Source organism: Telmatherina bonti (assembly GCF_933228915.1).
Source record: "Telmatherina bonti genome assembly, chromosome: 4".
NCBI lineage: Eukaryota > Metazoa > Chordata > Actinopteri > Atheriniformes > Telmatherinidae > Telmatherina > Telmatherina bonti.
In genome coordinates, this window is record NC_136622.1 from 34,147,025 (window position 1) to 34,165,663 (window position 18,639).

The 18,639-nt window shown below is 39.1% G+C and overlaps 1 protein-coding gene across 1 annotated transcript in view; it reads left to right on the forward strand.

The window, feature by feature from the left end:
- The window catches only part of acap3a (ArfGAP with coiled-coil, ankyrin repeat and PH domains 3a), an 87,092-nt gene that overhangs the window by 49,584 nt on the left and 18,869 nt on the right, over positions 1 to 18,639 (forward strand). Inside the window, exons 5-10 of the mRNA XM_079239006.1 lie at positions 3,202 to 3,260; positions 3,554 to 3,737; positions 6,214 to 6,258; positions 6,374 to 6,469; positions 6,900 to 6,974; positions 17,306 to 17,430. Coding sequence (XP_079095132.1) covers positions 3,202 to 3,260; positions 3,554 to 3,737; positions 6,214 to 6,258; positions 6,374 to 6,469; positions 6,900 to 6,974; positions 17,306 to 17,430 — 584 coding nt within the window. The remainder of the gene's footprint in view (positions 1 to 3,201; positions 3,261 to 3,553; positions 3,738 to 6,213; positions 6,259 to 6,373; positions 6,470 to 6,899; positions 6,975 to 17,305; positions 17,431 to 18,639) is intronic.

The following is an 18,639-nucleotide window of genomic DNA, read 5'->3' on the forward strand; positions in this document are numbered from 1 at the left end:
TTTGCCTTCACTTATAAAAGATCCAAACCAGGATTCACTACTGAATGCACCAAGATTCCTGGATTTGAAGCAAACCAGAGTTTACTTCTTTGGTTTACACAACTCAAAACAAACCTTACTATCCATGGAAGCAGATCAGGGTTTGTTTAAAGCAAACCAAACAGTGCCAGCGTCAATGCAACCTTAGTCATAACTTTGAATTGATAATAGGATGGGAATCATTAGGATTCAGCCACAGAGGACAATGAACACTAGGGCCCAATTAACAATTATTTTAATAGTCGACTAAGCTGTAAATTATTTTTCGATTAGTCCTGATTATTTCTGTCACGCCCACCATCTGTGCTGCCAGTTGACGCAGGTCTTTTTTACAGACTCCAGTATGATTTACCCCACTCTCTTCATTTTGCATCGTATGTCCCCCTGATTCCCAGTCAGTCACAACATAATATCCTTTAGTAAGTAAAAAAAACGACTCCTGGACCAGCTGAATATTAAATTTAAGCTTAACAGCTTACTACTAATTTATTTTAAACCATTCAAACTTAGGTATAGTATTATATCCAAGCTGTACAGAATTTGCCTCAAAAGGAAAACAAAATAAATAAAATATTTTAACATCTTAATTTTCGCAAAATTGCATCAAAATGATTATTTACATCTTTAAAAAGCCCGTTTGGTAAGGTAAACAACACATTACTATTTCGTAATGCTAACTTACCCATCTGGAACGCTGGAAACCATGTCTCCAGGGTGATTTAGTTTCAGATGCTTGTACATGACTGTCGTGCTGCCGTGGTACACCAACTCTGCGTGGCAGACAACACATTTCACCTGTTTGACACTTTGTTTAACGTGAAACATTTCCAAACTTTGGAAATTCGAGGCCTTATCCTGTCATCACTTGGACTCTATTCAGGTTGCGGTCAGTTTATTCTTCGTTGTTTAAGAACAAAGACGCTACACAAAATGACAATAGTGTCCCCAGCACTTCCTGTGGGGCTTTGCATCATTTGCTTGGTGTTTAGAGTTCTTATACTGTCTGAAGAGCCGTGGTTGGTAAATGGCGTTACGTTGCCTGGCGCAGTGTTTTATTAGTGAAGCCGTTACGGGTGTTTGTAGCACGACGCGACACGACATTTTTTGTGAACGATGTGAACTTTGTCAACTAATCGATGCAGCCTTAATAAACATCCTTCACAAATTTAAAAGCCATCAATCCAGTGTTTTCTAACATATTTAAAAAAACTTCTTAATGCATGGAGTAACCAGCTTTCCTCCCTGAACGTTTCTTTTTAATCAAGCCGGCTCAGATTGTGTAGAGACGACCTGTAGGCTTTGTGTCCAATAAAAGTGTGGTGGCAACTCGCCCCCAGGAAAAAGCCCAGGAATGCAACAAGCTGCAAACACGCCCAAAGCCAGGAAGTCTCTCTGCAGTTCCCCTCCAGCACAAGTTAGTGGTTAAAATGGTCCACTTCAGTGTGTTTGCTCCATGCTCACACTGATCTGACACTGGGGTGTTTATGGTCCCTGCTTGTTTTGTTTTGAGGTGGCATCTGTGTGTCCATGTGTGTGAGGGGGGGTTCTCGTGATGACACCAGTGTCCATATCCTTGTTGTGCCTATAATAAGCTTGTTATATTGCATCCAGGAAAGCAGGCTGACCATAAACACACAATCAGTAGTAAACATTTTTATTCGAACAAGAAGCGGCAACCATCACCAAAATTTCCAAAAGGCCACTTTGTTTTTTCCATTTGAAATAAATGGGTTAATAAAAGGGTAAAAACCACCCATTCATCTGAAGTATTTATGCCTGGCTCTGGATAATCTTTACACTATTACTCTGTTTAATACAGAAAGGTGTTAATGGTGTGTAATCCCTAAGGTAAAACAACCACTAGGGCTAGCTGTAAAGGACCTAACTCAAATCTTCTGATTCACACTTCATGAATTTGTTATTTAGGTGGTCAGTTGGGCTGATAATATAAGTAAGCCTGGAGAGTTTAACTGTGGTGTACCCAACCCTGGATGTGATTCTGCCTTTCTTCTCTCTCTTCCCCTCCCTCACTAGCTAAGTGACCTATTTAGCAGCAGCAGTGCAGTAGACGATGTGCTCAGAGGGTGGAGGAGATGAGGAGGGTTCGGGAATTTAAAACACCCTCGACGGCAGCATGTTGTTGTGTCAGAGCGGGTGTGTTTGAGTCAGAGCGGCATTCCCCCATCCTTTTATTCCAGCAGCCGTTAGTGCCTGAAACTGTCTGCATCACTTGCATGGGAATCGTGTAAAATAAAAAAAGCTGTGCTCTATCGTCCTCTGTTGGTAAAGAATGGAAGTATTTTAACAGATCACGTTGTTTTCCCTCCAAAAGACTTGGAGGAACTGAACTGTAATATCAGATCTACTGTTCAGGATTTGGTTTGTTTTTGGTCATTTCTTGTTTTGGTTGTTTTTTTTTGTTTTTTTTTTAATATAAATTTTGTTTTTGTTATATGAAGGTAAAGAAAATGCTTCTTGGGTTGTTTTTTTTTTTAAAGCAGAATAATATGTCCACAGGTGGTTATGGCTCAGATATATTCATTTTATTTTATTTTTATTTAGTTTTTTCCCTCCCCTTTCATTTTCTTCTGCTGCTTCCTGCTTTTAACAACTTATATTTTATTGTAACAAAACAAAATAAAACTATTTCATTATATGCATTTTATTTGGCTGTAGTATTTTTAATTCAGTAGTTTTAATTGTCTGTTTTTCTTTATGAAGGTATTATCAGTGACAGGTTGCAAATTAGCTTAGTCAAGAAATTTTGTATGATTTAAGAAAATAATTTCAATGAATTTGTTCCTGTTGAAATAAACATCTAAACAAATAAAATAATTGATACTACGAAATAAAACAGCTGGAAGTAGGAAGCTTTTCTGACTAAAAGAGCGGTAACCTTTCAGTTTTGCATGGTCTGTCTTTAACCCATTATGGGACAAGTGACTATTTTTGATCACTTTGTTTTCTTTCATATTCAGCATAAAACATTTATTTTTGTTAATGAAACAACAGAATGCAGGTCTTTGTACACACCAGAAGGACAATTTTAGGTTAAAATTTCAAATTTCAATGTATTTTATTGAGTGCCCCATAAAGGGTTAATCTTCATGTTTGAAAGATGTGTTCAAGCAGCAGTAACCTGCGTGTTTTTATCCCTTTCAGATACTGTTTGATCAAGCCCAGCGGTCTGTGAAGCAGCAGTTGCACAACTTCGTGAAAGAGTAAGTAAAACCGCGATTTGTGTTGCTTCAGTCCCAGTGGGGTTTGGATTGTATGAAAAATTCAGCACATGAAGAAAAAGGCAAAGGTCCACGACCTCGTAAGAGGTAGTAATGCCCCCGTTGCCCCCTGAAAACCTTTTTGGTGTGTTTAAATATTAAACCGAGAACAAGTTACTGCAGCCCAAACACGTCGTCAGACGTATCAAGAACAAGGCAGCTGAAGTTGGTGAAAGTGGAGTTTAAATTGATGTGAAGCAGCTAACTTCATCTTTGCTCCTCTGTGTGTCTGTCAGGGATGTTCGAAAGTTCAAGGAGACAAAGAAGCACTTTGACAGGGTGCGTGAGGATATGGAAATAGCGCAGGTGAAGAACGCTCAGGCGCCAAAGAACAAACCTCATGAAGTCGAGGAAGCCACCAGCACGCTCAGCATCACCCGCAAATGCTTCCGACACCTCGCTCTGGACTATGTACTACAGGTCAGAAGTACTGATACTCACCAGCCACTTTATTAGATTAATACAAGTACATAACGGCACATAGTCATGTAGAGATGGTGAAGACGACTTGCTGAAGTTCAAAGTGAGCATCAGAACAAGGAAGAAAGGAGATTTTAGTGACTTTGAACGCAGCATGTTGTTGGTCTGAGAATTTCAGAAGCTGCTGATCTTCTGGGATTTACTGAGAAAAACAAAATATCCAGCGAGCAGCAATTTTCTGGATAGAAATGTCTTGATGTCAGCGCAGAATGGACTGGCTGGCTGGAGATGAGAGAAAGGCAACACAAAGAAATAAACACTGGTTCCAACCAAGCCTGGAAGCAGATGGTCTCCAGCAGCAGAAGACCACAGCGGGTTCCTCCTGTCAGTAAGAACAGGAAACTGAGGCTACAATTCACACAGACTCACCAGAACTGGACAATAGAAGATGGAGAAACGTTGCTGGTCTGATGAGTCTCCATGTCAGCTCCACATTCACATGGTAGGATCAGAATCTGCTGGAAACATCATGACAACATGGATCCATCCATCCACATATATATATGTGTATATATATATATATATATATATATATATATATATATACACATATATATATGTGTATATATATATATATATATATATATATATATATATATATATATATATATATATATATATATACACACACATATTTATATATACACATATATACACATATATAAAATCACATTTTATTAATGTATCAGTTCATAGAAAAAATAAAACAGGTTTTTTACATGATAAAAAACATATTATGCATATTAAAAAAAACAAATCTTCACACTCAAGTATGTAACTTTAACAACTGATCACAATCTGCTCACACATGTACTCGCAGAATGCACTTTTACTGAATTTACATATAAAACCCTGAAAATGGGAAGAAACATCTGGGTTGATGCTGCTGAAGGAAACAATATCTTCTGATTCATATCAGGAGCCATCCCACCCATCACCACCGAGGCCGTCTAGATCACAACAGACTGGGGTCCACACCGCGGCCATGGGGCTGCAGGACCTCAGAGTCACCCAGACAGTAGTCACAGGATCGCCAACTGGAGAAAACTGGGGTCAAAAATGGTCCTTGCAACACTGCTGACCATGTCCATCCCTTTCTGAGCACAGTGTAGCATCTTCTGATGGAAACTTCCAGCAGGATGATGCACCATGTCACAAAGCTCACATCATCTCCACCATGACGATGAGTTCACTGTCCTCCAACGGCTCCACAGTCACCTGATCTACATCCAGCAGAGCAGCTTTGGGACGTGGTGGAACGGGAGATTCTCATCATGATGTGCAGAAACTTTGTGAAGCTTCATGTCAACATGGAGCAAAATCTCTGACGAATGTTTCCAACACTTTGTTGCATCTATGACACTGAGAATTTGAGTGGTTCTAAAGGAAACTGGTCCAAACCAGCACCTACAATTCCGACATCTTGTCTCATGGCTCCTGTCTCAGCAGGTCTCCTTGGACGGGAGTAGCAGTTCCTGTTGTCTGTTGTCTTTCTGTCCTCTTCCCCCCACACAGCAGAGGCAGATGGCTGCCTGTCCTTGAGCCGGGTTCTGCCGGAGGTTTCCTTCCTGTTAAAAGGGAGTTTTTTTCCTTCCCACTGTTGCCAGTGGGAAGTCTGTTGCTTTCCTTATGCAGGCAATTATGAATTGGCTTTCATTGTTTTTTTTTCTCTGTCTGTAAAGCGTCTTGAGATGGCATTGCCGTGACTTGACGCTATATAAATAAAGTTGAATTGAATGGAATTGAATTGACATAATGTCTGAATTAAGTTACTGGTATAAGATCAGCGAGACAACATGTTAGCATGTTAGCCTACATATTTTATGTCTCTACTTCAGCTTTGTGCTCCACATTCATGTCTTCAGTCATGTGCAGCATCCGTATATTTTGCCTACAAAACTCAATCTGAACATAAAACTTGCCGACGGTAAGAAAAGAGACTGGTTCAGAGCGATATCAGGGGTGTCGTTGCCTTCTCTCTATTCTTCGTTTTGCCTGCTGCCAGCCTGCTCTTGTGGCTGTCGAACATCTGACCCTTTTGAGTCTTAATTGAAAGCGTCTCGCAGTAAAAGAAGGTCAGAGCTTTACAGAGATGATGCGCTATGTATGGAAGTGACATCTCAAATGTAGCACAAAATATCTTTTAGGCTTGCATCAGTTGAGACGTATAATACAAGGCATTAACTCGGGAAACGCCTCAAGGGCTCTGTGCGTCATTCATGTATATAGGCAGCTGGCAGCATCGTCGGGTTTGTCTTTGACACAAATCCAGCTTTCTGGTGCTACTGTACTCATAAAAAAGGAAAAAAGAAGCGTCCACTAGAGGGAGTTAGCTCAGTGGTTTGTGTAAAATCCAGTGTAACATATCGATATTAATCCAAAGCTTCATGGAAACAAATTTTTGTTCTTTCTGCAGATCAATGTCCTTCAGGCAAAGAAGAAATTTGAGATCCTAGATGCTGTAAGTCCACGCAGATATACAAAGATTGCATGTTTGTAATGTCTGCCACACACACACACACACAATCTAATCTGACTGCTTACAGTTCTCCTTCATGTGACTTTCTCCCATGTAGATGTTGTCATTTATGCACGCCCAGTACTCGCTGTTCCAGCAGGGCTACAACCTGCTGGATGATATCGACCCGTACATGAAGAAGCTGGCTGCTGAGGTGAGCAAAGCATCACCAGTCGAGCTGAGTCATCTCCCTCAGTGCTCAGTCTTGATTGGACCTTCAGCAAAGTTGCAGTTGCATAAATTGTAGTTTATATTTCAATTCCCAGATCAAGATAACATGAAATATCCCTCTTTTTGTTGTTGTTGTTTTAGCCAGCATTCTTTGGGGTAAAAGCTTCCTTTTCTTAGCTGGCTGGTTGACATTGAATAAACAGTTTGTTGCAGCATAATCAATGCTTCATTAACAAACATTGACCCAACATGTGCTCCGTCTGCATTTCTCAGTAGAAAGTGATTCAGAGCCAGCTGCTCTGAATCATTCAAGGTCGGCAGTGGATTGCACTACAGTACATGTTTCAGTTATGTAACTGCAACACGCCAAAGTGACCCATTTTTTTCTTTTATTTTTGCAAACCGACTTGTAGCTGGATCAGCTGGTGATTGATTCAGCCATGGAGAAGAGGGAGATGGAACATAAACATTCTACAATTCAGCAGAGGGTGAGTTTCTGATTCTTTTAAATTAGCAAAATGGTATTTTTCAAAATAAAAATAAAACCAATCTACATCTCTGTTCTCAAAACATCTTTAATTAGATATGCAGACATTTTACATATTGCCACTTATTTGACTTCAACATAGTTTCTCACAAGATTTTGCAACTCAACAGGGGATGTTGTGACTGGATTGTGCAGCTGTTGTTTCTAATCTGATATAGAGTTCAACTAGAAAATGATTTAGCCTATTTCCATTCTTTGTTGCATCTATTGGTTTCTTCCTCACAGCAAATGTAGTCTTCAAAGTTATTAATAATATACAGCCGGCTTATGAAATGTCAACAGTTAATTTATTTTGGTTACAAGCCTTAACTCTATGCGGAAGATAGTTAGTTATTTGCTGACACTTCTATATGTTGTACCTTGTATAAGATGAAGGAATGAGGCTGGATTGATGTCATGCCTGCAGGTTTTTACTGTACTGTATTATGGAAATCCAGTCTGCCACTTGGTCCACTGCGTCTGTTGTGACTGGGGAGGGATTAGACCTGTGCAGCTGGGAGGTGTTTGATTAATCTCCCTAACAAAGTCCGGGCATTGATTAAAGCTTTAAATCAGGTGGAACTAAGTGTTTTAAGAGATATTAATCCCACTGTTTTTGTCTGTGGAAGGCAACTGTCAGCACATACACCAGTTGATACATAAGGACCAGCCTAAAAACCACTTTTAGTCTTTTAAAGTGCTGACTGAAGTTTGTTTTGCATTATGGATGGAGATACTAAACTTAAACTGGTTGGTTGGTAACTGTAGAAGCAGAGAAGGGGTTTTCTGGTGCAGATTTATCTACTTCCATTCTACTTCTAATTTACAAGACAAATTTGTAAACAGAACAACAAAACTATCTATTTTGGCCTGCGGGTATTGTCAATACCTTCAGACCATTGAATAATTGTTGTTGCAGACTAAAATTAAATTAAACAAACCACATGAAACTATTGTAGTTAACAAAAACTCTGAGAATCCGAACAGTATTAAGTCATGAATCAATAAAAGTCCATATAAGCTCTCATGAACTGCCATTGTAGTTGATTGTCTGCCACCATAGCTAGCAAGCTAATATGCTAGTATATTAGCTTACTGGCCATAAGTAAACATGTTAAATAATTACTAAGATTATTAGTTTTACAGATGTTCAGTAATAGTTTGTTATTTAGCTGGGGTAGCGCAAATAGCTAGCAAGCTAATATGCTGGTATATTAGTTTACTAGCCATAAGTAAACATATTAAATAATTACTAAGATAATAAGTTTTACAGATGTTTAGTCATAGTTTATTTAGCTGGAGTAGTGCTATAGCTAGCGAGCTAATATGCTGGTATATTAGCTGACTAGCCATAAGTAAACATGTTAAATAATTCCTAAGATAATAAGTTTTACAGATGTTCAGTCATAGTTTATTTAGCTGGGGTAGCGCCATAGCTAGCAAGCTAATATGCTGGTAAGTTAGCTTGCGAGATAATGGTGCTGCTACTGTAGCGAACATTCAGTTTTTGGCATAAGAGATAGCAAGCTAATCTACCAGCATATCTTGCTAGCTATAGTGCTACCCCAGCTTTAAAACATACTAAATAAAAAAGCTAAATAACAAACAATGACTGAACATCTATAAAACTAATTATCTTAGTAAATATTTAACACGTTAACACTCTAAAAGTGTGATGCACAAACATTACAGGCACTGAGCATCAGTGTAACCAGTGTTTTTGTTTGGCATGTTAGGAGGCTGATTTTACCATTTAGCATTGAAAACATTGCACATAAATATAGCTGTCATCTCCCAGTTAATACTGGTTGGCAATACTTTTAGACATTTTTAGTAAGAGGTGTGTGTGTGTATAGTTTATTTTTAGTGGTTCAAATAATGGAATCCATAAATGTTGGTGCACTTCTTGTCTGGTATCTTGGCATTTAATAATTCAGAAAGCTTTGTTTCAGTGGTCCAGTGTCTGACTCCCCTGTACCCCAGATCAGCGGCCATCTGTCAGACATGCTCCGGTCTGCTTTTTTCCCTCCAGGCACTGTGGTCTGTGCTGTGGACAGACCCACAAGGAAGGGCGGGGTCACATGTGTGGACAGTTATTGATCTGTTTTTGCTAAGGCTGTTAGACACTTCATACAACATCCACCACCAGAGGATGTGCAGTGGCAAATAAATAAGCTCACAAGCTGAAGTCAGATGTCGCCATTGTTACTGATGTTTGCGGTTGATGATGTGTGGTGGAAAGCCAGTAATCAAGGATAATCCGAGGTGCACAGAACCTGAAATATGTCATCCTGATTAAAACCATTCTGTTCTTGGAGACTAATTCTCTGTTTTCTTTTGTGTTGCTTGCACATCTCCAATGCCACCATCTCCTCCCAGACCCTCATGCAGGTGAGTACGCACTGATTTGTTTTCTCATCTGAATCCAAATTTTTCTTTCAAGCTTTGGGTGAATATGTGGAGAAGTTGCAGCCTCACAGCATTAGCTAGACATGTCTGCTCCCTGTTAATGCTGTGTTTTGTTCTTCCATAGTTGAATTCCAGAAGCCTTTAGGGCAAGCTGAAGTGGATCCTGAATCTTTTATACTGCACAATTAGAAACACTAAACTTAGTATGAATGCCCTACATAGACACTGTGAGTTACATCAGCTAATGGAAAGACAGCTTTATAGCGTCTTTAAGTATGGATCTGCACAGCTATTTATTCATGAATCTGCTTTGCCTGCATCAAATTAAGTCATTATATTTCTTAAATATGCTCTTATTTCCTTTAAAAGCTTTAGAAGATGCTGTTTCACATGAGTCTGTTATAGTTAGCTGCAATGAAAGCAACATTCTCCACGGTTTTCGAGAGATTCATTATGCTTTTGTCTTCGTCACATCCACTGTGTGCAATAACCCTTGTGTAAACTTCCACAAGACAAAGGGGCTGCCGTTAGGAGAACAGAAAGGGAGTTAAAGTGCTCCAGTTGTAGGCTGTCGCTGCTGCTGGCTGAGCACACAGTTCAAGCCAATGCATCCAAATGCCACGGCCATTCATTTTTAACTGCAGCTCTAATGGAGAAGTCCTGTTGGAGACCGTCAGCTCTGCCTGCTATTCTTTATTACCTTGTTTCCATCACTGGTGCATACCTGCTGCCCCGACACATTCCTGGATTTATTTTTATTGCTCGAAGCTGCACCTAAATGGCATAATGGAATAATAATGAATATTTTTCCTTGCGTATTGCTGTCTCCATTTAATTTATTTCCTGTTACCTCTGAACTGAACAGTAGTGTACAGTCCATAAATTTGGGTCATGACGCATTTGCAAGTAAAACTACAAGGTTTTAGTAAACATTGGTTTGCATTAGATTTCTTTTATTTTTAGCATGACTTGTTAATTGGTGATAGGTTTGTATTTATCATCCCAAATGGCAGGTAAAGTAGCTTTATTTGCACAGAACGCGTACAAAACAACTCAGTGCTTTACATAAAACATTAAAAGCATTACAGAACGGGGTAGAATAAAGTTTATTTTGCGTGTTTATTCAAAAGATATCTAAAAGTGCATTAAATACAAACTTTAAAATAAAAGAAATTCCAAAATTAAAAGCGACAGCTGGTAAATTGACAATTGTTTTAAAGCAGGTGAGAGTTTTAGCAGAGCTGCAGTTTTCTGGAAGTTTGTTCCACATGTGAGGAGCATAAAAACTAAACACTGCCTCTGTGTGTCGTTCTGGCTCATGGAACAGAACGTAGATTTGACCCTGATGACCTGAAGGATCTGTTCATTCATGATAAATCAGAAAATCCTGAATGTGTTTGTAATCTGAAAGCAGGATTTTTAGATTAATTGTTTGACAAAGAGGAAGTCAGTGTGCAGAGCCAGTCTGCACAAGACAAATGCATGGATAAGTTTTCTAAATCCCACTGAGACATCAGTCCTTTAATCCTTGATATGTTCTTTAAGTGACCACAGACTGAGTCCACATCCATCTGAAGGTGATGCTGAAATTCAGGTTTCTGAATTCCCAGATTTCTGGCTCGTTAGTTGGTTTTTACTTTTAAGCATCGTTGTTTGAACCTGAGTGCTGACTTTTAATCTTTTTTATTAGCTACAAAAAGTATTATTCCAGTTTGGCCTTCATTTACTTGATGAAAAGTCTGATGCATTCAATCCTAAATGCGATCAATGAATTTCATCAGTGTTTGGACTATAGTTTCCCTCACTTCCAAGCAAATGCTGCAGCAAACCAGCTCAACCAGTGAACCAGATGGAGGAGTTGAAGTAGGACGTGTCGTAGCACAACATGCTGAATAGCTCGTTGCCTCTTATGCTCCTTGTACTGAACAGCCAAAACCCACATTATGTCTTCACACCGAAGTAAAAACAGAAACCCCAAGACTAAATGAATTTATTGTTGCTTCATTGTTTGACACTTACACGTGACTCACACTTTGTGATTCGTCCACTTTATGCAAATCAAGCAAACAGCCGTGCATCAGCAAAGTCCTTGTAACGTCTCTGATGTCACTCGGCTGTGTTTTATCCTTTTCTCTTCATGCGTCCTTCCCACAAGCCAATATGTCTGATTCATAGACTATCCTTGTCCACCTTGAACTTCTCATGCACACTTCAGGAATGTCAGATGTGATTATTTTCTTTAATATAACCTTTTTCTCAACACCCTTCACTTGACAAGCTTTTAGCCTGGCTGGTATTTTTCAGTTATTCACAGTGCAGTTGTTGCTAAATTAACTCTTATCTGTTCAATAAGGGCGGATGTGTGATATTTCAAAGCTTTATTTAAAAGATTTTTTTCCCAGACGAACCACTGAGTGAAGTTGCCAGTTTCCTGTTGGATGGGGAGGTTTCGGAGATACGACAAGTCTGATAAGAAATACTTTAATTACATTATTTGTTATCACTATAAATTTATGAGCCAATAATTTATGTTTAAATAGGGTTTATTGTTATTAAAAATAACAGGGGCCATAAGATATTAATCAGAATCAGTTATTTTAGGCAAATATGCAAACACAGATAAGGAATTTGGCAGTGGCTGTTGGTATCTTTATGATAATACACAAATGATTAAAAAGATATGGATTTAATCAGACTAAATTCAGTGAGATTGTTTATCCAGTCGAAATAAAGGGGCAAAGAGAAAAGATGTTAAAAGACAGCGTTTGTGTTTTGGGTTTGGGTAAATGATATTGATACCAAAGCAACTGTTTCCCTCAGCCATCCACGCCTGAAACAGCCAATCCTGATTTTTACCTCCTCACTTCCTGCTTCCTGCATAGTTAAAGGCTCATTTATGCTCTATAAGCAATAGGGTTGTAACGATATGCTTTTGTCCCGATTCAATTCTATTACAATTTTTTAGGTGCCGATTCGATTTAAAATTGAAATTCTCACAATTCTTCAATATTTTTGTAGACTAAAAACAAAACAAAAAAATTGGACAAAACTTTTTTCACTAGTCATTTTTCTTCAATTTCCATTAGGAAAAAAACTACACAGCCAGACCATCATTCTGCTGCTATAATGCCAAAGAAGACAAGTAAAAAGATCAATAAAAACAATAAAAATGAGAAAAAAATTATAATGGATTACTTTTAATTATTTAACAAATTATTTTGTTATTTATTTAAAAAAATTATTTTAAAATCGTTAACCATAAAATCCAAATATTCGATTAAATTTTTCCACCCCTATTAAGTAGACGGACAGACAGTTTCATTCATTTCCTGCGTCGCTTGCACACATAATTTGGTCCATTTTCAAGCCTCATTTCCACAAACGGGTGCTGGTATTGATGGGATGGTTAATCGTGTTGCTGCGTTCCCACAGCCAAGCTTGTAAAAATAGATGCCTCGGCTACATTAACGGCGTGAAGCTATCGCAGATCAATGCCTTCCTTTGCTTTCTTGAACTATTTACTTATTATTATTTACTTCTTGAATAAAAAAGCTCTTTTGTCCCATGAAAAAAGTACAATTAAGACATAGCAGCAGATCTTTTTCCTCTTTGCTGTGGAAGAGGACTTAGTGTTGATACATCTCTAAACTCATTTATTCATCAGTGCAGGATGTTTCAGACCCCCCTCGGGCCTTCGTGAAACAGGGTCATCAGATGACTGCTGATGACTGAGACATCAACCTCGGAACAAATCATAACAGGAGTCAAAGAAAGTTGAGCTGTATCTGCAGAGCAAAGTTTCTTTGCAGTGCTGGGTTCACTTCACTTGGGTTAAATTTTGTTTCCCTATCTGAGAATTAACTTGAGCTTTTCCGGACAGTGTAAATAGGCTTCCCCCCCCCATTCCCCACTTACATAGATGTCTCGTGTCGTGGGATAGTATCTGGAAAGACGTAACTTGACAGTGCAGCTGAGCAGGTTGGGAGAGGATTAGATGGAGACGGCTGAGCAGAAACGTAACAGATGAAAGCAGAAGGATCAATCAGGTGATAAACAAACCCTTTCACAGCAGAATGGGTAATCACCGCAACCAAATGGGCTCACCATTTGGCGACCCAGCGCTGCAGCATGGTCTGCAGGCTGACAGCAGCAGGTGGATGACGTACTAAGACAAGCTGACTGCATCATCTTTTTATTTGTTTGTTTATCCTTTTAGCTGCTGAACGACTGTTTACCTCTTTGCCTCTAATATTTCAAAGTCTCCTTCTTCAATAATTCACAGATGTTCAGTTTCTGTCTGTGTGACGTTGCCTTATGAAAAATAGATGCTTTTTTTTGTTGTGGGTTTGAGAGCTTGCAAAGTGCCGTTTGCTGCACAGCGTGTTCCGTTTATCCTCCCATGTTTCTGAAGGTGACGGTAAGCTGCATTTACTTCATTTCCTGCTTAATTTTGCTTTTGAAAAGAGGTTTGTTTGGTGGTCTTGGCTGCTGGCCAGATAGGGTCCTGTTGGGTCGCTGCAGGGGATTAAACTCCCGCATTGTTGAGCACGGGATGAGTGGTGAGTGAGTTGTAAAACCTGCAGCAAATCCAGCGATCTGGTATCAAATGTGGCTGCTTTTTGAGTCAAGAGCAGCTACAGTACTTGCACGGTGAAGCGCACCGTTTCCTGCCACGGATGCATTGGCAGCTGTATGGTAATTAGTGGTAATCCTGGAGCTCAACAGAGCAGCGGGCAGGTGGCTGCAGCCGGAGGGCACACATGTCAGTGTTGGAATTACTCTGCAGGCTACGGCAGCAGAAAGCATTAGCCTCCACTGCGAGAGCCACGGCCAGAGAGGGAAGACGCTTGTGCTTCTCTTCTGGGATCTGTTTCTGTGGAGTTATTTTTATTTTAATCATGTTTCTGGAAAAAACCAAACATTTGAAAATGAAGATTTTTTGCCGGTGGGACCACAGTTTGGTGCGTAGATCTGCTTTACTCTCATTGAGCTGACAGGACACTCAGCTTTATTCTTGGAATATGTTTGATTTTTTCGTTCTCTTTCTTTCATGACTGTTAATAGATATTATATAATATCCTCTCCAGCTGTGTTTTGCAGTTCCCTGCACAGATACATCGATATGTTCACCACACAGGATGTGAACACATGAAGAGCTGTTGCAAACTAACAGTATTTTACAGTAATGTTGCATTTTGAGTTGTGAAATAATTGCACAGACGATTTGCTTAGATTTACAAAGACCTTGAATTATTCTACTGGTTTTTGGGGGGGTTTTTTTGGTCCATTGTTTTACTTTTAGCATTTAAAAAAACTCTTTTAATGATATGCAGTTTTTATTTGACACCAGATATCATTTATAGACGTGATTGTGGCATCAGATGTTGGCTGAGATCTGGTTTGATTAGTTACAGTTTTGCACAACGGTAGTTTCTGTCACTGAGCGCCTGATGAGGATTTGTGACTGAAGTGTTGTGTCTCAAGGCAGTCTGCAGGAATTCAAACCCCCCTTTTTCCCTCTCTAGAAGGGTGACGTGTGGGAAGCAGTGAGTTCTTCTATTATTCAGACAAGGATTTAGAAGTTAACGCTAGCAAACAGCTGGAGCGAAATACATATACGTTGAAGATGTTTACATGAAGCACTTCTGCTGTTTGATAAACATACTGGGCTGCTTGTGATGGGAAGACTGGGGTCTTCTCTCATTCATGGAAGGTGCAGTTTATTTATTTTGATGCTTTTGTGCTGCTTGAATGTTTAGTGATGTTTGCTGGTTACCCAGACAACATGACGCATTCAAATCTGAACGGATGCAATAAACTCAATAAGTTGCATCTGGTTTTCTCCATGAAAAACAATAAATTACGAACAAAAACTCATGTTTGAAATCACAGCATCTAGCTCAAGAAATGTTGTCAGCTGACCGGATATGCTAACTTACATGTTAGCTTACATGCTAGCTTAGCCGTTTCCAAAACAACTAGCCAGTCCCCTCAGATTTAATTTTAACAATTAATGACACAAATTTTATAGTTCGTGAACTCACGTTTCTATTACTCAATGATGAGCTAGTTCACATTGATGTTTAAATGTTTCTTTATTTGTTATTTTTTTATGTTGTTTATGATGTTCAAATGTTTAGGGGATGCTATATAATAAACAATAAATAAAACATTCTCCAGTGGCGGTGATGAAAAATATTCTGAAAATGCTCCTTTTTTTTGTTGTTGTTGTTGTTCATATATTCGACTCAACTTCTGACAAGATCCCGTTTGTCTTGAATAAGAAGGAAAAAGAAAATTCCAAAACACAGAAGAAGAAAAAGAGAAAAGCTACTGCTGGTCAGCAGATTATTGCAGAAGTATCTTGTGCTTCCACTATCTCCTCTTGTACAACTTTCCACTACTTTCTTGTAGTGTTAAAGGAGTTAAAAGACACACTACAGAACTTTTGCCATTTTCCCCGTCACACACCCCCGATCGACGGCTAATTCAGCATCCATCTTGTATCGTACCTGACCTGTTAGCTCTCTCCAGCTTGCAAAAGACGATCTTGCAATTCCTCTGTGTGCGTGGCTGGATAGTGGGGTTGCCGTTCTGTGATGTCACTCCTGTGCAACAAGCAGGTGTCGTTGATGGTTTATTATTTCTGGCAATAAAGTTAACCTAGCATACAGTTGTGGTCCATGTTGTTCCTGGACACAACGCTGGCGATGAAGATGGCACATCTGTTCTTTGCCTCTATTCCTTGCCCTGCCTGGCGAGCCTCCAATCCCATGGCCCTGCTAGTATGAGTCTTTCCAAAGGTTCGTGGAGGTGCTTGGCCTCGTCGATGCTACAGAACTGTGACTGAAGGCTGTGCTTTTCCACAGCTTGGGCGCCAATGGTCAACATATCTTCCGCATGCTCAGCTCTGGCCTTGGTTCTGCCAATAAAGTTTAACAAACAGTTGTGGCCCGACTGGACAAAACACTCTTATTTTGTCTCTTTCTCTCTTATCTTCTTGCGTTTCTTTACTGAATCAGCGACGTTGCATGTTTAAAATAGTGTTCATACTCGATAAGATATCTTCTCACTATATTAAAGTGTTTTCTAGTGTGAAGCGAAACTCTGCTGCAACGTCACGTCATGTCCCGGATATAAAAGTTGTACAGTATGGATTCTCAGGACGCCGCTGGGCAGCAGCGGCTTCAGAAATAAACATGATAGATGTCACTGTGTCATCGAACAACTGCAGAACGCTGAGTTTTAGAGTCAGAGAGTTTCGTAATGCGTCTTTAATGCCACAATCTTAGAACAGGAAGAATATAGGAAAGCCAAGAATTCATTTTTTTAGGACCCACTCAAATCACCCACTGTGGGTCCCAGGGACTCACTACATTAAAAACCTTCATCATCGCTGTATTTATGTCATCAAAACACCAAAGCAAACCTAAATGAGTCCATCTTTGTGTTTATATAACCCTTTATTTTAGAGATTAGGACTATAATCCCACACCCACCCACCCATTATTATTATTTTAATCCTAGATGAAGCGGTTAAAGGCTAATTTTACACTATAAACACTCCTAAACACTGTTTATGTAATAATCTATGTCATAATCACATCTGTTGGGTTATGAAATGCCCCAGTGCATCATACAGGAAGATGCCATGCTGTTTTTGTTTTTTTTTTGTTGTTTTTTTTTTTTTTTTTTTTTTTTTACATACATGGAGTCACACGTGACCGTTTCTACATGAGCTCACACTTATGATGATTCAGTTGGTGTGTGGGATTGTATGTACGAGACGACGCACATTTGATGCGACTGGTGGTCAAGCAGCATCTTCTTTGCAGCCAGTTTCCTTATGAGGGATCAGCCTTTGACGGTCAGGATTCTTCGTCTCTTCTCTTTCAGGACTTTGCATATGACGACTCAAAGGTGGAGTTCAACGTGGATGCGCCTAATGGGGTGGTGATGGAGGGCTACTTGTTTAAGAGGGCCAGCAACGCCTTCAAAACCTGGAACAGGTAATGAGCTGAAGAACGTTTTTGTGAACTGATGATAATGCATTGTTTTTCTGTTTTGTTGCGTTAAAAGCAGTTAAAAGAAGGAACTTTAATGTTTTTTCGGTAAAAAAAATGGAATTATAAAAACATATAGGAGCATTTTAATTTACATGAGGGAATTTAATCCTAGGTATGCCTCAGGGTTTCATGCTCCGAACCTCCGAAGGGAGGAGACCAGGAAACATCCTAAACCAACTTATTTCAATCAATTTGCGATTGTATACTTTCAGTTACCATGACATTTATTTCTAAAGTTGTGTAACATCTGTAGAGAAAAACAGAATAACAAACAAGGGTTGAAGAACAAAAACTACTAAGAATTAGTGCTGAAAAGATTTGAAGTAACACAAGTACAATCAGAAGAAAAAAGATTAAAACACAGATGGGAAATCACACTTCACTGAAAATTTGTCTTTAGATTTAATTTGGCGTCTTTGGCAGTAAGCGTTCAGATTCTTTGGCAGCCAATGAGTTAAAACCAAAATACAATAATCCAGGCATGAGGCAATAAAAGCAGGACACAGCCAGACTTGACCAAAGCATTGATTTGTGAGTCGTTGATACTTTTAGTTTACTTCCCAACTTCTATTTGTATACATGAGGATTGGCACATACATGGACCAGTAAATGCCAACCTTCACTATTCAGCTTCAGCTTACTTTTCACTGCAACTGTCCTGGGAAATGCCCCATAGCAAAGCCCCAATCCATCTGCTGCTCCATCCTACAGTCACACAACTTGTAGATTATCAGTTACTGAATAACGAAAAGCAATTTTTCTGATTATTAATATTGACTAGAGTGATGTATGTGAACGTGTCTTGGGGATTTGGTTGGGTAAAGATGTTTTTGTTTGGCTTTTTTGGGGTTTTTGTATAAAAAGGACTTTAGAAATAATACAGTTTCTAAATATTTAAATAAAACCTGGAATTTGGAGGAACACAAGTGAGTTATTGGGGTTTATAAGTGTTTGCGTAGGACTTCAAAGTAATCAAGTTATTTATTCATATGAGTGAACCACACACAGGTAATACTAATTAGTAAATAAGAAAGCCAAAATTCTGTTACAAATAAGCCTTAAAACTTTGTGTCAGGCTTTGGAAACCTTTTAGAAACTCCAGCACAGCATGAAATATCACAGCTGTCTTCAGTCGTTTTCCTTTTCTGACAT